Here is a 24540-nt window from a genome sequence, read left to right on the forward strand (position 1 = left end):
CAGGAAGAGGGTATGCATTGGTCACTGGAACTCATGGTTTTGGTGGGTGCCAACCCAGTCAGAGAGATGGTCAGTGAGTTTCCCACATCTGCTATGAGAACTTCTCCAGCAGAAGAAATTCTGAGCCAACCCTGCCAGCTGCCACAGCCACCGATGTTCACCCTACCATATCGATTTTCTTCCTGGGATGTGACCACTAGGAAGGGAGGGAGGGAGTCTTCATCATATTATGATGCCAACAGGCCCTTTGCCACATCGTGGCCTCATTAGGCATTGCTTCAAATAGAAGATCCAATGTTGCTTGTGACAGGCTGCTACTTTGTATTTATTACTGATACTGAGGAATCAATAGGCAAAATCTATGATGAGAATCCCAAATTATCTCCCCTGTCATGAGGAAAAATCAAAGCTGCTGGAAGTACCAGCTTTCACACATCAGAAAGAATTAATTTGTATTAAAAATTATTTCCACAGCGCATGTGCAAGTGTAAATATAGTTATTCATGGCTCATTTTACTGTAAATAAATAAATGCAGCTCAAATACTTTAGGAAACAATTTAATTTTTGTTCTGTCAGTTCTTAACTGAGCAGATGGTCTTGTTTTCCCAATTGAATAAGCAATTGACCAGATAATTTTGACAGGGTAATATACTGTGTTTCTCAAATATAACATTGAAGAGTTAGTCACTCGGTATTTCAGATACTATTTATAACAGTAAGGATGGCTGAATGGATGCAAACCCGAATAGATTGCCTTTCTTAATGAAGTGGCCTTAGCTTTTTTCTCTCTCTTTTGTGGGGAATAGTTTGGAGGTGGGAATCAGGGGAAGTATATAAATTCATATTTAGAAAGAGTTGTAATTTGGGGACAGAAAAAGAAAAGCATTCTATGTCATATATATATTTTTGAGAAATCAAATGAAAATATCAAAATTCCAGTTAATGAAACTAAACTTGGTCTTGATCCTTAATTTCCTGTCTCATTTAACCACTTACAAATCTAATGCTAGAGTAAACAGATTCTTATTAAATTACCACTTTACTGCTGCTTTTGAATGATTCACAATTCTCAATGTGTCCTTCATGTACTCATTTGCAGTGTTACTTCAGAAAGTCCTGAGTTCATATACACAAGATTTCACACTTCAAGAAATTTCCATTGCTCTGAGAACTTTATCTCACATCTATGTGAGACGCTGACTGCACAGTCGTCACTGTGCAGTCATTAAGTGCTCATATAAACAACTACTAAATGACTGTGCAGTAGACTTACTGCACTGTCACACTGAGGGACAGCTTTTTCATGATGCTGACTGCACAGTAGTTCGTGACTACTGTGCAGTAGTGTCACATCACACTTACTGCCATGCAGTGCTACTGTGCAGTAGTCATGGGCTACTGTGCAGCCAGTGTCTCATGTAGACACAGCCAGATGTCTACATAAGACATTTACTGTGGAGGTGTCTAATTAGCTCTGCAGTAAAGTCTCTGTATCTACATGTGTGGTCCTATTAGGCTTCAGGAAACTAATAGACTTGGTGAAAGGGTACTACTTGTAAATACAAGGATTCTCCTGCTGTAGAGTTTTTTACTCAACAACACTGCACATGTGGATAATGATGTGGCTGGCTGGGGCACAAGGATACTTCAGTGTAGGGGCTGCCTGCTGGCTAGCTTCACATTAGAGCACCCTCATGCCTCAGCCAGCCCCTCTGCAGCATGCTAAGTTGGGTCAGAACAGCCTCAAGCTGGCAACCTGAGCCCTTGGGCCTCCTGCTAGCCAGAGCTGCTCTGAACCAGCTCAATGTGCTGCAGTTCTGGGTGCATGTTCAAAAGGCATTCCTGGGAGCAATAAACTATGGCGCAACAAGCACTGGATTTTATGCTCCACCCTAGTTGCATGTGTAGACGTGCCCACGAAGTACAAATATTAAAAATTAACCCCTTTCAAAAAATCCTTTTATGGAATCTATCCCAAGGCAGTTGTAAATGTTTTCTGACATATTACTTAATCTTTGAGGAATATAATTCCCAAGTCATTAAGATAAGTCAAAGGAGGAGGACATTCACAAATTTTGTGTCAGTCACAATGCTGCTTTATGTCATCAGTATAATTGTGGGGAAAAAAAAGAAAGAGACACAATAGAAAGGGGACCTATGATATCAAGATAAGTTTGGGTCTAAACCAAAGCACAAAGTATTGTGGAAAGCTGTGACACATCTTGTATTTGGAGAAAGACAGTTACATTGTCTGTTGATCAAGGGACATAACTGTATCACACTACAATGTATTACATAGATCACAGGCTACAACACTATATGGAAATTCTTTAGATATACTAAAACAGTTTAAAAGAACTTGCCTGACACTGGCATAGTGGAGGGAGTCATAGGACAGATCACTAGACTCAATCATATTAAATCAACATGACTCCCAACATGAAGCAACCACTGTTATTCCACTCCTGAAACACCATATCTGCATTCTGTCAGAAGAACTCAGTTCTGACCCTGCGGGTTCTTTTGCCGACATATGGACTAGGGATAGACATTCAAAAAGCCGGAGCCTGAATTGAATCAATCTTTACAGGTTAGTTTAACCTGAAAAGATTGAACTGATTTGCAAGTGCACAAGACATTCATGTTTAATTCTGGAAATGCAGGCACATGCCTATAGTGGCTCAGGCTAGAAGCCAGGCAGTGCTAGAACAGCCCTCCCTTCCCTTTGCAGCAGCCACAAGGCTGGAAGGACCTGTGGTGAGTGGCCAGGCCCCCACAGGGGCTAAGTATAATTGTTAAGGGGTTTAAGCCTCTACCCTGGGCTGTAGGGATCATAGTTGGGATGTGCCTAGAGAGGTAGAGGTGAAGTAGCCCTTGCCAGGCTTATCCCCAAGGCCAGACACTGGCTGGGGCAATACCTCAGGCAAAAGAGAGCAAGGAGGGGGATTAAACTCACCTGTCTCTGAGCGGGCATGGGACCCCAGTTAGGGTTTGCCCAGCTTTCCCCCCTGCTCTTGCTTGGCTGACAGGGGGCTTGGACAGACCTGGCTGCTATGGTTCTGCTATCCGCCCAAGGCTGGGGATGTGGCTGCAGCTGGGGATGCAGGGCTGAGCCCAGTCAGCCTGCCGGTGCTGCTGAGAGTGGAGGCAGAGAGGCAGCTCGGGTTGGGACCATGGGGGTTGCACAGTGAGATTGCTCCTGGATCCCCATGTCCAAGCCAGGTGGGGCTTTCATGGAGCCCCAGCTGGCTGGAAAGGGACCTGCAGCACAAGTAGACCCTTCCCTGCCCGGTAGGGCTTTCATGGAGCCCCAGCTGGCTGGAAAGGGACCTGCAGCACAAGTAGACCCTTCCCTGCCCACTGCCAGCTATGTTACACTCCAGCTAGTAGCACAGGTGGGGACTTGCTGGTGAGCAGGCTTCCCAGGTCAACTTGGAGGTACCAACAAGCCCCAATCCTAGTAGGTGCCACCATGTCCCCTATCCTCTGCAGCACCCGGGGCCACCGATGCCCAACCAGCCATGGGCTAGGCAGGGCCACGAGGGGCTGTTCTGCTCCCCTCATCTCCAGCTGGCATGGCCACACGACGCCATTCTGGGTGGGGGCAGGGGCTGGAAGCTTCAGCCCCACAGCTTCTGTCCAACATGTAGAGCTCTGGCTCCAGCTCCTGGATGATTTGGAAGGCAGAAGGCATCTGGGTGGAAGGCATCTGGAGGCTGCAGCCAGAGCTCCACATGTTGGGCAGAAACTGCCAAGCCCAGCAGCCTCACCTCCCCTCACCTCCAGCTGTGGCTCCTGCTTCTGTCACACCACACAGCACTGCTTGGGGCCGGGGGAGCTTCCTTCAGCCCGGTGGCTTCAACTGCAGTGTGACAGAAGCAAGAACATTTTTTTTCTAGATTATTATTAGGAAAAACAAAAAGGAGAGATGAAGATATGTTCAAATGGCAACACAGTCAAACCAAAATCACAGAGTACCAATTACAATAGTCTCAATCAGACACACAAAACTTATGAAAAGACAAGCATAAACATTATTGCACAAAGCACCAAACCAAACTGAACACACTTGCCCTTTTCCCCCCCATGGATATCCAGAGCAATCATATAAAATAAATCAGTGAATACCATTCTTTTCCTGAAAGAAAAGGAAATCCTGAAATCTTATATGCGCTGCCCTGGATGTAACCCTAGAAAAAAAGCATTACAGAAAGCCTATCACAGAGGGTTAAGTATAATTTTCCTGCAAGTAATCAGCTTATTAAGACTATTTAGACTGAAGCCAGTTAAAGGTAAGGAAGATACATGGAGGGGAAAGAAACACTTTCGGAATGGGCCTTACCTTGTGCTAATCAGGAGACATGGCAGAGAGCTATAAGGAAATACAGTCTGTATTTCTGTATTTATGGCTGTATACTGTATTTATGGAGCTGAATATTTGAATTTACTGTTTTTATACCTACCTAGAAAAACATAAGAAAAGACATCTGCCCAACTACAATCAAACCTTAACTGCCACAGTAAAATAGCAGCTGGAGATATTAATTCCATACTCAAACCTGAATATTTTCAACTAATCTGTGTTCTGTTCCTGGCCCTGCCCAAGTACTTACTTTATCAGGTTACAGATATCTTCATATTATAGAAATGCCTACCAATTAGTTAGGCTATTCATGCTCAACATTATGAAGAAAATGATAGGCGTAAAGAAACAAATAAAAAGCCCATAGAAGAAATACTAGTAGTTCACATGTTATATTTCATTAACTCAAAGATTATGAAAAAGCACAGACCTAATCCTGGAAAGATATACATGTTTTTAATTACATGACCATATTTGGTAAGACTACTCGGTATATAAGTTAAGGGTGTGCAGATGTCTTTATAGAATCATACCTGGATATGCCTCTACAAAATTATATTTTTCTACTTTCGAATGCATTTCTTGGCATTCTGCATTTCTAGTTCTCACAAATGTTCAGATTGCAGAATTATCATGATAAACACGCATACATTTTAAAATGCAACATAACTAACCATTTACATAATAAGAATCAAATTGTGAAATTCTTATTCACTTTTTGATTAATTTTACTCAAGCAAACTTACACTGAACTCATTAAAATAGTAAGAAAAAATTCTAAACTTGAGAATAAAAGAAGCAGCAAGGTCAAGCAGAGAAATATTGGATAGTCTGCATTCTATTTTTCCTACTATTCTTGAACTGTTGTATGAACTTTGGCAAGTAACTTAATCTCTGCCTTAGTATATACAACTGTAAAATGGAATAGCGATACTTCATTTGAAAAGCACTTTCAGGTCTATAAATGAAAAAAGCTGAGAGAGGCAACTATGATAATTATTTTAAATGATGGAAAACAAATATTTGGGATCATGCATTGCCTCTGTCATTCTCAAAACTTTGTATGCCTCGAATAATTCTTTATACAAACGTACTAGAATAATTGTTGCTTACCTTGGTATGATAGCTTAAATCCTTGTCTGTTTTCTGAGTGATCACTATAAAAATGGATGAGTGTTTCATGAGTTGTACTTAGCAAAGATGGTGGAAGTTCTATTCCACTAAACTGGCCAATCTTTGAACTGGTGTGGTAAGGCCCATTCTGAATTTCAAGGAAATCATGATTTGCTTCAGTAGAGAAGTTCAGAAATTGAATATGTGCACCTGTGCGGGAAATGTGTGGGAAATAAACCAAAATTACACACAGAAATTTCAATACAAAAATTATATCATCCTATAATATATAAATTCAGGAAAGAGACAGTATATATAGAATTATAGGACAGTAGGGCCAGAGGGGGCCTCACAAGTTTATCTAATCCAGGCCCCTGGCTCAAGGCAGGATCATCCCTAAGCCATCCCAGCCAACTGTCTGTCCAACCTGCTCTTGAAAATTTCCAAGAATGGAGATTCCATAGCTTCTTGAAGTAGCTTGTTCCAATGCCTAACCACCCTCATAGTCAGACAGTTCTTCCTAATCTCCCACTTAAATGTCTCCTGCTGTAGCCTGAGGCCATTGCTGCTAGTTGTGTCCCCTATAGCCAAGGAAAAGAGCCCATTTCCATCTTCGCTATAAATGACCTTCAAGTATTTGAAGGGTTATCAAATCCCACCTCAGTCTTTTCTTCTCCAGACTAAATAACCCCAGTTCTTTCAGACTTTCCTCATATCTTTATGTACATATGAACATAAAATACTATTTTGATGTACTATATGGTATATTGTGGCAAACTTTTTCAAAGTTGGATCAGTAAATTTGGGAATTCAGAGGTAAATCCACAAATACACTGCAATAGCTAACTCCTTGGCACTTAATTGCCTACTAGAATGCATGACCTCAGGCTTCCTATACCTAGAAAAGAGCTCGTTGAGCCTCCTAAATTAACCATAAGATTATGATTCGTACCAAGGAATTAAAACCTATCCTCCCACATCTCAAAAGAATGCCCAAACCACTGCAGTATAAAATATAGTGACTCACTCCTCTCCTCCCTATACTTCTTTTTTTCCCTTTCTGGTCCAAAGAATATTTAATTATTTATATAGAGTGAAATATATCTGCAAGGTGAGACTATAAGAGGCTCATGCAACACTACTTAATACCCTAGTGGTTAGGGCACGTGCATTTGGAAGTAAGAGAGTAAATCAGGAGTCCCACTCCAAATCATGTGAAATGGGGATCTGAAATCAGGTCTCCCACCTCCCTGATATGTACTATAATCAGAGGCATATTCTGTAAAATAGAACTGGAATGGACACATGCACAAATACAGAACAGGTAAACTTTGTCTTTTGTGAGAAGTCCAAATTTGTTGTATTGATCTGGGCATGCTTACCAGATCAAATAAAGAAATGCCTATTTTAAAAATCTGGTATTTATATGAGAGCTAGCCCAACGACCTTGGCACATCCCAACTATGGTCCCGACAGCCCAGGGTCGGGGGTTTAACCATCATTATCATGATGCTCAGCTTAAAAGAGTATAAGATTGATTCAAATGGTTTATTATGCATACATTTTAAACGATCCTGCAGACTTGTTAATATCATCTCACTGTGATAGTATATACCTGCACAGCAAAAGAATAGATCACTATATTCTGGGAAATGCTTAGGCCCCAGGCTTATCCTGAGCTTTTCCCAGTTAACCTGAACTGCTTGCACTGCAATAAATAAAGGTTTGAGGCCTTACCTTTACAAATCAGATAGCAGAATAGCAGTAGGAAATTAAATTAATCCTTATTCAGGAAAATATGTAATTGCAAACCTCTTTGTTTAAATGAATGTGATTTGGATCTTGCTCTGAATTTGTCAATGAGAGCTAGCTAGCTCTTTTCTTCTGCATGGCACTACATGTCTACCAAATTAATACCAGGTCCTTCAAGTAACCTGTAGTATGCATTTGTGTGCACACACGTGTGCAAACTTATTTTGGAAATAATTTACATATATATTTAATAACCCCACATGTTTGTTCTGATAATAAAGAAACCCCAAGCATCCTGAATGTAGATGTTCCCAGTGGGTGCATCTACACATGCGATAAAGATGATATGATAAATTCTGATAAATGGTGCAGTCTGTTCCAGAGTCAGCTGCTTCCAGGTACAGCATCTGCACGTGCACCCGGGACTGCAGCAATTTGATCCAGGCTGGAGCAGCCCTGGCCTAGCAACAGTCCCAGGGTCTGGGTGGTAGCAGGAAGCAGTGGAGGGGCTGACAGAAGCACAAGAGTGCTGAAGTGTGGGGATAAGTGGCAGACATGCCTCATGCTCCAGCCAACATCTGTCACAATCTATACATGTGTTTCAGTACACATTATTACCCTGCTGTAGAATAGTACTGTCCCCAGCTGCACTATTCTTCAGGGGAGTTAATTAATTTACTGTGTCCCAATACTGGTGCATGTATAGATGGTGAAGCTAATCAGTCAACTCTGCAGTAAAGCACATGTGTAGATGCAACCAATGATATGAAAAAATAGGTTATACTATGATAATTAAGTGTTCAAAGTTCTGCTAGTCTCTCTTTTTCAGGCTTTTTATCATATACATTATTTATGGAACAATCCTTGAGATTAAGCTCTGATATAAAGGATTTAAACCTGGTTATAAATTACTTTAACTATGTCTTGGGTGACAGGAGAAAATCCTGTGATTATTTTTGAATGGTCAGTTTGGGTAAGAATTTCTAAAAAATATTAGTTAAACTATAAAAATATCACATTAAAAGAAAGAGTTTATGAAGGAACCAAAATGAATATGATTACTGAGCTAACTTTTCATTGAGTCACTTTTTTCTGGATAAACATTTTTACTCTAGATTAACATGTCCTGTGACTTTTCTCACCTGGTTGCTCCTTACAGTTTTTGGAAAACACTGCAAGATATCTTCTACAGTAAAAACAGAAGGATAATAAGAGCCCTTCTTTGACCCACCTGCTTACATTATTATCTTGGTAACAACTACAACAACTTCGATAACTGAAGGCATAGGGCAATATAAGTTATTCATCAGGACAGTCAAATAAGGTATGCTAGGCAGAGCACAACATTCTACACAGATACTAATTTCACCTGGTCATGAAGGCTAGAGACAGACATTCAAAAAGCTGGAGTCTTTGCAGGTTAGTCTAACATGCTTTTGTAACATGCTTGAATTTACTCAGGCTAGGAGCCGGGAGTGCTAGAGCATGCCCTCGGCTTCAGGGAAGCTGCGCTGAGAGGGTGTGGCCAGCCCAGGCTGAACTAGCCAGGGCTTTAATTCCCCACTCTCTGGTCCACCGGCAGGGACCCAAGCTGAGTCAAAGGGGCAAGAGAAGGGGATTAGTCTTCCTTCCAACCCTACTGGCAGCCAGGTCCACCCTCCCCCAGTTGCCACCATGCTTGTTCCCTGCAGCAGAGTATGTCCCTGCTGTCCCCTCCATGGGAGGACAGAGGGAAAGAGAATAACCTAGTCCCTGCCCTGCACAAAGGGGCCCTATGGGCTGGCTGTGTCCCTGCCAGGCCACTGCAGTAGGAGGGGGCAGACAGCAGCCCACCATAATGTCTAGCAACATGAGCCCCTTCCTAGTGGGGGGCCCTGCTGCAGGGTAGGCAGAGCTGCGGCGGGCTGTGTACCGCAGCACTGAGGGGGGCAGAGCCCCCCCAGTGCTGCCACCATGGTCACTTTCCTCACACTGCAGGGAGCCCCCTTCCCCACACCAGGAAGGGACTCCTGCCCTCCCACAGTTGCTCCCCCCTCACCACTCCAGCAGCTGGGCAGGGGCATGGCCACACGCTGTGGACTGGACAGATCTGGCCTGTGGAGGGGCTTTGTCTGGCCCCCAGCAGGTCCCTCAGTCCCACCAGGCTGAGGTGCTGATCCCTGGGCTGCGCCACAATGGAACTTCCTTTCTTGGCAGCCTGGCCCCAAAAGCTCCTTTGCAGCTTGGAAACAGCATGCCCAGCTCTGGCTCTAGGCTCCCCATTCTGAGATAAGCAATGGTGGCAGGGATGAAACAGTTGCTCAGCATGGAGGGAAAAGTCCCTCCTCATCCCACCGCAGCTGCTTCCAAGTGCAGCCACCCAGAGCCGGTATGGGCTGCCCTGTATCTCTGCCATGTCACCAGCACCTCTGGGCTGCACTGCATGGAAGTGGTCAGAGCAGACACAGGCCAGCTCCGGGTGGCTGTAGCAGACACCGGCAGTGGGAGAGGGAGAGGCCACTCTTCCTCTGCACTAGGTCCAGGCTTCCTCATTTGGGCTGAGCAGCAGTGAGGGGGAAGAAGTGGCTGCTCAGTGCAGGGAAAAAAAGGCCCCTCCCCCTCCTGCTGCCAGCATCTGCTGCAGCCATCCAGAGCTGGCACCACGATTCCCTGTGTCTGCTCTGCTGACACCAATGCCCCGTGGGTCAGCCCAGAGGCAGTGATGTGGCACCTGGAAGCACTGGCAGCGGGACAGAGAGGGGCTTTTCTACCCATGCTTAGCAGCCTTTTCTCCCCTGCCACTGCTGCTCAGCCTGGATGGGGGAGCCTGGAGCTGGTATGGGGCATGCAGGGTCAGGGTTGTGTGCACTGGTTCCCACTTGTAGCCTGGGCCAGTGGCAGCAGCAAAGAAGGTGCTGCGGCTGGGCTGCCAAGAAAGGCAGTCCCACTGTGAAGCAACTCCAGACCTGCAAATAATTTCATTTCAGCAAATAACTGACAGCCTTTAAAATCCATTTTATGTTTGGTTATTATATACAATATATGATACATTGCACTTGACTTATGCTTAAGTCTGCTTTTAAATTAAGGTTGGAAATATCTGATTCTAAACAGAGAACATAAGCTGATAAATAAAAGAAAAAAATCCTTTCTGGTTATTTGTTTCTAGTTTTTCCTAACATCACCCATCCCGTTTTTAATAACAGTTTTTGTATTTCCCAAGGCTTACAACTGTGCTTTCATTGATACAATAACATTTTAGAAAGCTGTCATGTGAAATAGATACTCTAGAGAGAAGACAGTTGAAACTTCTCAGTAAAAGCTTCTAAAAGTAAATGCCACTTACAGTGGGCTCTGGAATACAGGGGAACATATTTTTGTATTCATTAGGGTCAACAGTATTGGGTGCTGAGGTTAAGAGTTGTCATTTAAAATAATTTCACTGGAAGATTCATTCCAACATGCTAGTAATGTTTCCCATGTTCTGAGAAATTAAAATAAAGCTGGTTTGACAAAACAGCATCCTCTTAAACTGTACTAACTTAACATGACTTTTCAGTGATTTGCGAATGTATCAAGGGGACATATGATAAGACCATAACGCTTTTTCTAACTGGTTTTCTTTTTAATCTTAGCTAAGTCAGTCATACAAAAACGTTTTCTTTACTGTAGTGAAGGACTCAGTATCCTCCCCCCTGCCCCCCGATAAGTCAGCAGAACTATTTATGTAACATTTTACCAAATAGGGGTGGGTAATGCATACATTCGATTATTGTTGTTACCATCTCTTTCTTAGTCATTACTTGTTTATCGTGTGTTTTACATTACAAGTTCTTCAGGAATTTTCTGTATGTTTGTCAAAAAAGTCTGACTGAAATCTAAGCTGTACCATGTAATATATGGCATTTTCAACTGCTCGTATAAGAATAATGCTACCATCTCCTATGTAAACAATGCAAAAGAAAATAGACATCATTATGTTATCCCAAAAAGTGTCAGGAGCATGATGCTATGTAAATATGTATCAGCTGTCAATTTGATCCTAATTTTCTTTTTTGTGGACACTTAACAGAACTTTGAATAATAACAACAGGGTATTTAACGGCAAATTGCTTAACCTACCAACCAGTTTATTATGATACATAAGCCATGTGTCAGGTTACATGAAACCATAATATAAAGGTAAGCTGAAAGAGGAAAAAAATTGACAATTTCCTAGAAAAGGGCATTGTGAATATAATAATATTTTTAATAAGTTCATTTTCTTATTTGAATACCAGCATTGTATTCTCACTATGGAGTGCCATTGTTTTTCACAGCAAGGATTCTCAATTGCCTTTCATTTCTCAAAAAGATACATGTTAGCTCTTTATATTCATTATTATTTATGACCATCACCCCATTCTAATTCATTTTTTCTATGAGGCAGACACTTTCCTTAAGAAATATTTTAAATAGATAACTCCAAGAAGGTAAAAAATGTCTGCAGTTGCTCTGAGAAGGATGGGAGACCAATTTCTTAGGGCTTTTTTAGCCTACTTTGTGATGCTTGGAATTAAGTCTTTTTGACTACTACTTTCACACAATTTACAGGTTATTAATTATAAACACACTGTTGGGGAGGTGGGGAAGAAAAAAAGAAACAGTCCTCCAATAGCTATTAAAGTAGTCATGTGAGGGACTGAAAAAGATCATTTTACTTTTTAAAAAGTAATCCCCAATTGAATTAGAAGCTACATTTTGTATTTCATCTAATGCAGCATCATGGACCATATCTAAATTGCTTTGAAATCAGTTTCTTAGATAGATTTTTTACAAATAATCCCTTTGCTATGGAAAAGATTTACTTCAAATTACAAACCATTTTCATTTGAAAGGAAGCAGATATCTATGTATGGGGTATAAGATACATTTTATCCTGATTTTCGTGCTTCAGTGTATTTCATTTTGGAAATTACAGTGTTCTTAGGTAAATTTAACATTTGTCAAACTGAACTAGTTTCACTCCAAATGTGCATTTACTTACCAAATCCAATGGGCAATGAGATTTTCCATGTGCAATCTAAGTTACTAGGGTAATTACCAGGAAAACCTGGACTCAGGATCACTCCGCCCATATCTGTCAGTGTTCCACCACATTTAGCTATTAAAAAGACAATGAAAGTCAGTCTCTCTTTTAATAATAATTACTATCATGATTATTATTAATACTTTATACTGTATGTCTCCTTTTTGAAGTGCATATTGATTTCAGAATATGCAGCAGAAACAGTAAAACATATAAGTGTGGGGGTAAAAAAAAGATATGGAATTACTTCCAAAATGGTTCAAGGAGACAGAATGAAAATGCTCTGTGGTGATTAATTCAGTAAAACACACCTAGGATGGAAGCGGCTTGGGAGAATGTCCATTTGTCCAGTACAGTGGATTGCTAGTAAGCATGAAAATAGTGGTCACACAAAGAACTATGAACTGGATGTATGTCAGAGCTTTATTTGGTACTATAACCTGGAAGAAGTATCTGACATGAACCTGAATTAATGATTACTCAGCTGTAACAGTAAATGCAGATAACAGCCTGATTAAGAGTTGCTCAGTACGGCTGTGCAAAACGGCACTGTTCTGTTTTGACTTGCATTTTGAACAGAAGAGCATTTCGTTTTGAATTTTGTTTTGATTCAAAACTGCTGTTCTGTTCCATTTTGTCAAAAGAGTTTTGCTGTTTCAACGTTTTGCCCATAGGCTATAATGGGGAAGCTCGAAACAGCCTACTGCTTTGCCATTTCTGGCCTGATTTAGGTGAACCTTGCAGGAATGGTATCCTCTTCTGAGGTCATTATGCCTGCCAAGTTTCAAGGAGATAGGTGCAGGGGTTTCAGGGAAACTGCACCTCAAATTCTTGAAAGCAAAAAAACTCATGTCACGTGTACGTGCTTAGCCGCCATGGGGTCAAAACTGCAGGGGCGGTGGACGCTGCTGAGGCAACAAAGCCTGCCAAGTTTCATGGAGATAGATGGAGGGGTTTGGAGGAAATTGCACCTCAAGCTGCATACAAGCAAAACTCGTGAAATGGGTGACACTGTGTGTGTTAAGGCGCAGCAGGGTGAAAGCTGCAGGCCTGCTAGTCCCTGCTGAGGCCACAAAGCCTACTAGCTGTCAAGGAGGTAGGTGCAGGGGCTTCTGGGTTCTGGGGCCCTGCACCTCTGGCTGCTGACAGGCAAAACTTGTGCCATGGATACCTGTGGGACTGTGTCTGTCTTAGGGTACAGGGGGATGAAAACTGTAGGCCTGCTAGGCCCTGCTGTGGCCATGAAGCCTGCCTACTGTCAAGGAGATAGATGCAGGGGGAGTCTGGATCCTGGGGCCCTGCACCTCTAGCTGCTGACAGGCAAAACTCGTGACATGGGTGGGTGACACTGTGTGTGTGTTAAGGTGCGTCCTCACTCAACTGACACCAAGGCACAAAACAGGGCAGTTCAAACCATGCTGCCTTTTATGCAGTTTTTCCATCCCTCCCCCAGAGCACTGGGTTTGGAAGAGACCTCAGGGAAGGATCACAGTTACTGGCCAGCTACATTGTCAATAATGAGAGCACTCCCTCCCCCCTCTTCCCCCTCCCTCTCCTTACTTTAGTTTCTGTTTCCCTGCAGGTAAGCCCAGCTTGAGCTTCGAAACTCGAAATGTTTCAAAATTTTAAAAATGTTTTGACTTTTCTTGTTTTGTTTCAAGGCTGTTTCAAAGCTCTGTTTCATTTCGATTTTGCTGTTTTGAGCTCAAAATGAGTTGAAACAGTTGAAACGAAACTGCTGGCAAAATTTTGCACAGCCCTATTGTTCAGGGCTTACATTGTTTCATGAGAGTACTGTTTACACCATTTACAGTGGCTCATAAAACCCATCCTAAACTCTGAAAAACAATTTCAAAGGAAATGCTTCTGTTCACATTCTTTTTCTTATCCATATTACAAGGGGGATAGTATGGAAGAGAATTTTCAATGCTAGATTAAATTTGTTGATTGTTTGAACATCGTACTACCACAGTACTTCATACTACCACATGCCAAATATTTCAGGGACTGTAGAATGAACTAGGAGAGTTATACTGGGAAACTAAGAAGGGTCTCCTAAGTAGATTACTTGTCAAATTAATTGAAGGAGGAGAAAGCTCATGAAAAGAAAATGGAAAATATCTCAAACATCACTATTTCTTGTAATGATACATGCAAAAATATTGTCCCCTACAGAAAATATAGCTCCTTTTGAACTACTAGAAGGCAGAATATATGCAGCATTCTAAATAACTATACTTAGGCAATTTTAAAAATCCACAGAGTTGAAAAAAAATATTCAACAGACTTTTAAGTAGTTGAAATTTAACAAAATATTAAATGGTAGCTAAAGCCTAAGATTAAAACTTCTTACGTCTCTTTTCTTTTTTATTTCTTTTTTTTTAACATATACTATTGATTTGGATGAATTTGTCTCCTCAGTAGTTAACCCTTTACCAACTCAAAACAACAGGAATTTATCAAGTGTTTGTAAGTTAACTTGTTTAGAATCATGAATCACAGAAAATTAGGATTGGAAGGAACATCAGGAGGACTGAGGCAAATGTGAATCATGCTGTCACATTGTCCCATAATTTGTGTCCAGAATTATTTTTAAATTAATGACAGCTTTTGGTGATTAGATAAATAAAATGATAGTCATACACTGATCAGGCATCAAAAAGGAGAATATTCTTTAAGGGTGGATGTAAAAACTTCTAAAAAACCCAAACAGTTCTAAGTAAACTGTGGTAGATAAAAGGAAAAAGGGAAGCACTCCACTCTCAGTGAGGAACCACACCTTATGTCTTAACCAAAAGTCCTCTGCCTATCTTGGGCACTACAGCATATACAGAATACATGCATCCATACCAATGCAGAGGGGAGATGGATAGTTCCAACGTCGCACTGTTCCAGGCATACAAGAAATATGAGAACGGCCCTGTTTATATAAAGTGAGAAAAGATTTAAGTAATTATGGGGACTTACAGAAATATAGGACTGGAAGGGACATTAAGAGTAGGGTGACCATATGTCCCAGTTTGGCTGGGGCAGTCCCAGATTTCATAAGCCAGTCCTAGCTGGCTGGTAAAAAATAGAGGTCCCAGAATCACAGGGATATGGGGTTCAGTCTGGTGGAGAGTAGTGGCATGGTGCAACAGGCTGGCTGGAGGGCAGAACCACTGCTGCTGTGTGGGAGCAAAGCAGGTGGACTGGAGTGGTGCCCCTGGAGCTGCTGCTCAGGAAGAGCTGGGCTGGCCACATGCTCCAATCCACCTGCCTTGCTCCTGCACAGCAGCAGCAGTGCCTGCCTGCCCAGTTGCCTGGCACAGCATGTCACTGCTTGCCCCTGCTGGACTGTGCCCTGCACTCCTGCCAATCTGTATTTGCCTCTGCCTGCAGCAAGACCGCTGACTTTGTGAGGCGGGGAGGGAACAGTGTCCTGCATTTTCTTAAAAACACAATATGGTCACCCTAATCAACAGTCTCCCAATCCAGTCCCCTGTTCTACCTCAAGCAACTTTATCATGTATCCCTCTCATCCCACAAATCCCATTGACTTCAATAGGATTTTGTGACTCCCACTAAGTCACCTATCTATATCGCACTAAATACCACTGTTGGTTACCCTTTACCCTACTGGTTACCCTTTATGCATTCATACACAACAACTTGAAATACACTAAATTTCCAGTTCAGTCTGGGATATCAGTGTTTTTTCCTCTACCATTAGGACAAAGGTAAATGAAATAAATGTTGTATAGCCTTAATTACAAATGAAGAAATAACATTACATTTCTCTCATGAATGAAAAAGCAACAATATTATCACTTTTATTTATCAAGGAGCCTCAGTTTCATGTAAAATGCACAGAGTTCAATACAAACTTTCCTTGTAATAGGCTATCACTAGGGAACCTGTTTTTTCTCTAATTACCTCCCCCCCACACACCAACATTTTTTAGGTAAAAAAAAAACTAACCCAAAACCCACATTTTTCCAGGATCAAAATGAAATACCACTATGTATATATCTATGTATTAGTAGCATTTCACTTTAGTCACAGGAAAATGTGGATTTGGGGCTACTTGTTTTTAACCTGAAAATTGGTGATTTTTTTTTAATCAGAGAAAACCAGGATCCCTGGTTATCACTCATATGATGAAGTTCAGTTTAACTCTAGATATACAGTTGGAATTATATTTTATATAAGACCTATAACTTAAAAGGAATTGGATTTTGTGAACTGTATGGTTAGGATTGTTTCCTAATTGTTCAGGCATGTTTCATCATTTTAACAGAAGAGATATTTTGATGCTTGTAAAATTTATTTTTCAAATGATTAAGTAACTGTCCTTTTTAACAAACTTACAATTTAATTTTGATGATCTCAGCACTAGTGAGTAAGGAATGCCCAAGATGTGAGAAGCTCCTACTTCCTTGGAAATGGATCTACCATGGCTTTAACAATGTAAAAACAGAGCATTTATTACTTAAAAAACTGATTTAGGGACTACAACACGGGACTGAGAGTCAGGTCTAATTTTTCTACTTCCTAGCTGAAACTGTTGCTGGGAGAGACACTTAACTGGTTTCTTTCACATTATCTGAATGTACCAACAGTATAACACTCACTAAAGTTTTATTATTCCAACAGGAAGATTATATATTACTGCTTCAAAACATGGAAAGACAGAACATTCAAGGTTTTGTATTAAAGGATGCCATATTTAGTTGTCAGTAGAAACTGCTATTATATTGATAAAAACATAATTATGCTCCCTTGAAAATATATGGAATAGGAAAGCTTTTGCTTTTCATATTTTGTAATAATTCATTTATTCATTTTTGTCTGGAAGTTTTGAAACAAAAATTTTGGAAGTTTTCTTTTAATGTTTTTATCAACACATTTCAGTATCTATTTTTAATTTAAAAGTTAAAAAAACCACATATTTTCCAATTAAAAGGGAAAAGAAAAGATTAAAGAGATAACTAGAAAAAATAGGCATTTAGATTTTAATTTAAAAAAACAAAATAGTCATAAATAGAATGAAGATATTGACTTTTTATTCTAAGGTCATATTAAATACTTTGGATAAAGTATGATGCAAAAGTTGCACCCTCCAGACTTCTCTGATGTTAAAGAACACCATTGGGAGATAATAATTATCCAATTTACCTAGCAAATTCAGGAAGAATAAAACTGAGATTTTGAAAATCCAAAGCTAAATTCTCCTCTGACTCAGAACCTCTTCCTACATATACACATTATATCATTGTTTTATTGTTCAGGATATGGCTTCTTACGCCATATAGGGCACATCTATATGTGCTATTAATGTGATTGAATAAACTCTAGTTCAGTTCACGCTGAAGTTTATTACTCCTGGGCACTGCATTTCCATGTTCACCCAGGTCTGCAGCATGTTAAGCTGGCTTGGAGCAGCCCTGGATAGCGAGGGACTGGGGAAGGAGTCAGTCTGCCAGCCTGGTGCTGATACGTGCTGGTTCAACTTGCTGCAGAGGGGGTGGCTGGCCATGAGAGGGCTCCAGGATGAGTCTAGTTGTCAGGCAGCCCCTGCATTGAAGCACCCTCATGCCCAAGCCAGCCCCATCAGCATCTACGCGTGAGCTGCAGTGCACTAAATAACGCCTCCATAAGATAGGACTTGTGTTGACAAGTACTAACCTCGGGCGGTGTTTGTTAGTTTACTGCTACCTAACAGGGCCACAGGTGTAGATGCTGAAACTTTACCATGGAGCTAATTAGGCAGTTCCTCAGTAAACATCTCATGTAGATGTGCCCATACTCAACCTTGCAATTTTACATTTACCCCTCCTACGAAGACAGCTGTTTGAGTTGTGTGGCTTCTTGTTGAAGGCCATTAAAAATCAGTCCTCATCTGAGTTTTCACATGATGAACCATACCTCCTGAATATCTGGCCCATTGTGCCTTGTATGAAATGTATTTTATTTAGGCTTTATTTATTTTTAATATTTGAAGACTATTTTTAAATAAGAAGTTGTCCTGGTTATGTGACAGATCTTCTACTGATGCTTGCCAAGGAAACACATGCTGAGATGCATAAAAACTTATACTCTCCCTAAGTGCAGAATTACTACATTGTGATGTAGGTGTCTAAACTTCTGAAACGTATTCAAATATTTCCTATAGGATTTGCCAGAGGAAGACCCTTACTTTAACACTTTCCAGTATATATATAAAAACAGAACACTAGTTTAGAGTCAAACCTGGCTCCATAGTTAATGTTGAATTCAGCATTTATATGGAAGTCAGAGAGCTCAGGGGAAAAAAAAAAAAGTGAACTAATAGAGAATGAACCATGGCATTTGAAGGGAACTTTTTATTATTTTTTTATTTTAAAATATTTAGTCATCATAATGACAAAAGTGCAACTGAGCAAATCAAAGCAACAGAACGGAGAAATGAATTTAATCTCTGAAACAGACATTTTGCATCCTGAAAGACAGTGATATTCATAGAATACTAATACTAATGCCATTTCACATAGCTTATTTCATAATGAACACATCTCTTATTTACAAAAGTAAAATTATTATATAATAATACATTTGCATGTGTTCACTTAACTAAACAAAATAATTAGTATGAAGAAGAGCAGGAAATGGTTATTTATCTTAGTCTAACTTTGGTTCCCCAATGGTGGGAAAAGAAGTAGACTGAATAGTAGGGCAATATTTAGAGTAGTGGTTTCACATTTTTGACTGACAGGCATAACTTTTCAGAATTTAGCAGTGCCCATTTTCAAAACTAATTTAACTTGTGTTTTGACTAAGGAAAAATAATAGAGCAATTCTATTGAAAAAAAACCTCAGAAAAACCACAGAAGTTCAAAATGTTTTTGACACTATGGATCCTTATTTGAAATCTCTTGGTTATCTTGTCTATCACGTGTAAATATTTGTACAAGATTTTGAACTACGATTGAATTGCTTCATATGGCCCTTGCAGAATCTAATCATTTGGGGCACATAATACCCTCAAATTGGGGGTACTGGGGGGGTAAAGTCCTGAGATGGGTAAAGAAAAAAAGCCATACCTGTAAGGTGTATCCAGGCTCACATTGAAATGACAAAACATCATTCACCATATATCTATCTCCAGTTTTGATGCCATTGCTAGGAATTACTGGTTCCGGACAAGCGGCAAGGCCTACAGCTGAAAAATGTAAACATAAAAGATTTACAAATATAGATAAATAGATAATAACTGCTCTCTACTCTTCTTATAAGCTCTCTTTACAGTTTTATGATGCTGGTTTTATTAACCAGTATCACAAATGAATTAAAGTCATAGTCCATTTGCTCAATATTAGATTCAAACATATTTAAATTCCACAGTTCAATGTACCTTTGAAATTTCCGAATTATTTATACCCAAAGATGCTAACTCACGTATATTGTATCTGCATGTTTTGCCATGTCATTTTTATATTCTACAACTAGAATAATATATTTGATATATAAAAACTATGTATGTTCTCTTTTCTTTGGAGACCTTCTCCATGTTTTCATTTCCTGGTAACAAAAGCCCAGATCAATCAAGGAACAAAATCTACTTAGCCAAAATATAGTTATAGAGACAAAGGAGGGTTTATTGCTAGGAGGTGACCAACCAACCAAACTAAAGTAACAGAAAACCTGCAACTTCTCAAACCAGGAAGGAAGCCTTTCCTCTGTTCTATGAGATCAGAAACTAAATGGCCAATAACACTAATATTATAATTATCATCTCAAGTAATCTGGGCTAGCATTGCACTGAGATGAGTAAGTCATTTCAGGCATCACTGCTTTGATTTCAATTGGTTTATGCATTTAAGGTTGGTTCTCTTGGCAAAGAGGACTAAGAGAAAGTAGTTTTAAAAACTCATGCCTGTTCATTTCAATATACTTCCCTTTATAAGTACAAGTCTGCAAACATGGATAGGATGAATATTTGTGCACATAGCTGTATGTGTGCTCAAAGAACACCCAAATAAGTAATGATTTAGAGACTTTTTGGGAGACTTCTCTGAGCTCAAGTTAAGGATTTAAAAAATGGATGCAATACTTCACAGGAATATAGTTACAGAGAATTGTCTCCTACTTGAGTTTATATAACATTCTTGAAAGTCAAAAATGAACTAGATTTGAAAGTATTCATTAAAAAGTCATGTGTTAAAGCAACCTACCATTGACAGTTTAACATTTTTTATTTAATTCTATTATGGTGTCATGGGTGTGAAAACAGAACAGGATGGAAACTGCATTTTCAAAGTGTCATAATGACTTCAGTATTTTCTGTCAGACATCTCAGTTAAAGGCCAGTTGGTTTTTAGGATTTTTTTGGCTGCGCTGCTGTGTAGTTTTCACTTCACTGGCTTGCATAATAAATTCCACTAAATACTACAGCTCTTACTGTTTTCTTATGGAATCTAACCCCACTGGTGACAGTAAGCGTGATTTGACAGTGTATTCAATGCAACCATTACATGATATTTGGCCTTACTGTGATATGTGACATTTTGGAGTCTGTTGTTCCAGATGGTTCATCATGCAACAATATCTCAGATTATCCACCGAGACCCTAGCCTTTCTCCAAAAACATAATTGTGCTTCAGATAATGCTATTTACAGTTTTTGATACAGACAGGGTTTTAGCTTTATGCTCCAGTCATTTATTTATCTATTGTTCATCATCACAAAATACGAATACTTTAGAAAGCTTACTTACAAAACTCTATTATTTCATTCTATGTACTGGCAGGAAGCTTATTTTTTTTTCATTTATATTAAATTAAATTAATGTATTTATTTTATGTACTAGGGAAGGGAAATATTAAAATAGGTTCTGCCTTTTGATCTGAAGTTTAAGAGATTTGGGACATCTTGTAATGTTTTTGGGAAAGAAATTGACAATCATGGGTTTATTCTATTCTTTAAAAAGCACCCGGTGCAGTGGCACAAGCCTATGTACAAATGCCTTGTGAGTGAAGAATGCAGACTCTCTGACTGAGTAAATTGGTAATGGGTATGTTAGGTTATCTTTTTATTTCTTTCTCTGAAAGCTGTACCTCCTGAACAAAACAAGCAAGACAAATTTTAAGCACTGTGTGGGTGCATCCACACATGCAGGGGTATGCACTTGAAGTGGCAAAAAACAAACAGCACAAAATTGTGCAGCTACCTTCTGCTGCTGTGCACACCCCTGAACGTGCACTTTGGCACAGGGCAAAATGCCCTTCTTTGGGGAAACTTTGGGGAGTGCTGGAGGAGCCAGGGCAGAACTGGAGGTGGGGAGATATTCTAGCCAAAAGCCAGAGTACCTCCCGGGAGGACTGAGCCTCTGTGTCTCCTGGCATGTGCTCCTGTGGTCTTTGTCACACCACCTTTTTTCACAGCATTATTTGCTACTGGGATTTCCTGGTAGCAAATCTGCAGTGCAGGGTACATTTTACTATGCTGGGCATGCAGTTTGTGATGCTGCAGAGGTTTGTGTGCCTGTACATCAGGATCTGGCCTGTGTGCGCTTATAGAATGATGTGTTTTGTGTTCAGCCACAGTGTTTCAAGCATCTATGTATTTAAATCCTGCCTGGTAGAGGGATGGTAGAGTGAGGTACCATCTCCAAAGATCCAGCTGAAGAAATGGAATAGCATCATTACCTATGTCAGAGCCATGATGTGCCAGAAGCAAAAAATTCTTATTTTTGAATGATGATGGAACAACATTCTAAGAGAAAGCACAAAAAATAGTGGGTTCCATTGGCTGGCTTCAGGAAACTGCCAAATTTCTATGGTAACCAAACTTTTAGCCTCTCGGCCTGGATGAGTCATGTAGGGTTGGTCCAGGGTTGGATCCCATTCATAGGGACTCTCTCACACATGGGACTGGGACACAGTCTGCATGAAGGGCTTTGTATGAACTCACAGGATGATACTGAAGTAAGCATACTGCACCTATCAAAGTCCACATGCTCCAATTTCCTTCTACCATATATATAAGAATCAAATATGGAGCTCACTCCTATCTCACCTTCTTAGATTACCTTATATAAGCAGCATGGCTCTGCCAAATCACATTTAAATGTGTTTATTAAAGGTGTTCTCTGCAGAGTGAAGAAGACAGCAAATGGAATGAAGGCCATATTCATTGGTGGTGTGATGATTTATGATGGAAGTATGGGAAAGTGCAATGTCATCTTGATGGGATAATTTGAGTTAAATATTATTAATGATAACAATGAAACAACAGCTGTAGGGAAAAACGCATGCCATAAATGAAACAGTTATTTAAGAAAACATGCTAAATGTACTCAAAGTATTTAAATTGGTTCAGTGCTCACAAGTGATGGAAGGAGTGGATAGACACTGACAAGAAATTTGTAACATTCATGAAAATCTTAAATAGACACCTTAAATATTTGTATAAAAGGGAAACAAAGTTAGTGATGTGCAGGACTTATTACATCATGTTGCATGTATGGTATAGAGACTTGAGGACTTAGATGATTATAAATGGCAGATGAGCTTTCTAAGTGCAATTGTTAGAAATTTAACAGAAGATGAAGTGAGGAATGATTCCCTGAATCAGGGGAATTGGAAGATGCACGTAGAAAGAGATATTTTGATGTGATTTAGGCACAAGAAAAGAATCTCTGAGGACACAATGCCCCCAAAATGTTGAGAATGTAGGTAGAGAATGCAGTTCCCTACAAACAGCTCAGAGAATATCAAATAAAGATATAAAGATGATGTATATTATTACAAGAGGTGAGTACCTCAAAGGAAATTATAGGAGAAAGAAGATGAAAAGGAAGAAAAAGATGAATGGAGTCAGAATCTTGCCCAACCCAAGATGCTGCAATCAACAACTGATGATGATGATAAACTTGATTAAGCTGCTTCAACTAATATTTTTATTCTGTACAACTATACTTAGCACAGTGAACATAGTGGCTGGATCCAGAAGAGTGGGGACCTAAGGTAGTGGTGTGCCACACACCGCAAATTCAGGTGTTTCTCATGCTGCTATCTTGCAGGGTGGAGTGGGGTTTGCCCCGGGAAATCCTGGGGAAAAAAAACCCATGTGGAAAAGCAGCAGGGCAGTGCATGTGGCTGCAGCATGCACCATTTAAAATCGGAGCCTGGCCCTCAAGAACTACATTTTGTGACTGCTGGCCAGGCTCCAAGCTGCAGGAGCACCATGGCTGCAGCTTCCCCAGCTCCCAGGACCTCAGGTAAGGCTTCTGGGGACAGCACAGTTGCTGACCCCAGTCTCCCTTACCTCACCCAGGATAACCTGCTGTGCACCAGATAGTGCATGGCATGGGTGTTCCCCAGAGACAAGTAGCAGAGGTACAAGGTGTGCTGCTGCTTTTTGTCCCCAGGAAATAAAATATCAATGCTCATTTGGATGCAACAAGTGAGAGCAAGAACAGATGATTCAATATTTTCTGACTGCCAGGATATCAAGTTTAAACTCTTCATCATTTTCAGGTTTTCAAAAGCTTGAGCTAATGAATTCTGTGTTAACATTTAAAAAAAAAAATTGGTCACAGAATTCACATAAAGTATAGAAAGGGCTGTGAAATATATTTTGTGATTATAATTATTTTGGTAATAGTAATGTTAAGATTATGGCTCTTCCAACCATTAAGTAAGCAACACAAGTGTTTAAACAGGACTGTACTGCAAAAACCAAACAAATAGAAACAGACCAAAACACTGGAGGTCATTTTGTGTTCAACTACTATTTGCAGCCAGTTGTTCTAAATGTTATTAGATTCTAATAAATATGTAGAATTTGGTTTCTCTTTCTACTACCAAATAGACTTAATATTATTACAGCTCTCTCATACTTCTAATAGGTTACAAAAATATATAATATCTTTAACCAGAGTATCTGAATATGCTACACAAAGGTAGCGAATCATTGTTTTTATTTGATGTATACGGAAACAGAGATAAAGAGAAGAAAAATGATTCCTAGAAAAACTGAAACTGCAGCAAGGTCATGAAAATCTCCAAATCACTATCCTTTCCACCCCTATTCTAACGATTAAATTGCACTGCCTTCCTAATAATGCTGTTATTGAAGCTAGGTACAGACATTCAAAATGCCTGAGGCAGAATTGATCATGATTACATGGCTTTCTGTAAGTGGCACAGTTTAGATTGGTAGTGAACAGAACATAAATTTGCCCTTTGGTGCGGGGGCAGGGGGAGGGAAAATCTTAGACTGGGTTTCAGCATATTTAAACAA

General features: G+C 40.1%; 1 protein-coding gene across 1 annotated transcript in view; it reads right to left on the bottom strand.

Moving 5' to 3' along the window:
• Positions 1-24540, bottom strand: part of CSMD1 (CUB and Sushi multiple domains 1) — a 2270760-nt gene that overhangs the window by 258894 nt on the left and 1987326 nt on the right. Inside the window, exons 38-41 of the mRNA XM_090033387.1 lie at positions 19338-19456; positions 15127-15196; positions 12235-12351; positions 5478-5687 (exon numbers count right to left, since the gene is read on the bottom strand). Of these exons, the coding sequence (XP_089889513.1) occupies positions 5478-5687; positions 12235-12351; positions 15127-15196; positions 19338-19456 (516 nt within the window). The remainder of the gene's footprint in view (positions 1-5477; positions 5688-12234; positions 12352-15126; positions 15197-19337; positions 19457-24540) is intronic.

Source organism: Crocodylus siamensis, chromosome 1 (genome assembly GCF_052110815.1).
Source record: "Crocodylus siamensis isolate JL-2025a chromosome 1, ASM5211081v1, whole genome shotgun sequence".
NCBI classification, from domain to species: Eukaryota; Metazoa; Chordata; order Crocodylia; family Crocodylidae; genus Crocodylus; species Crocodylus siamensis.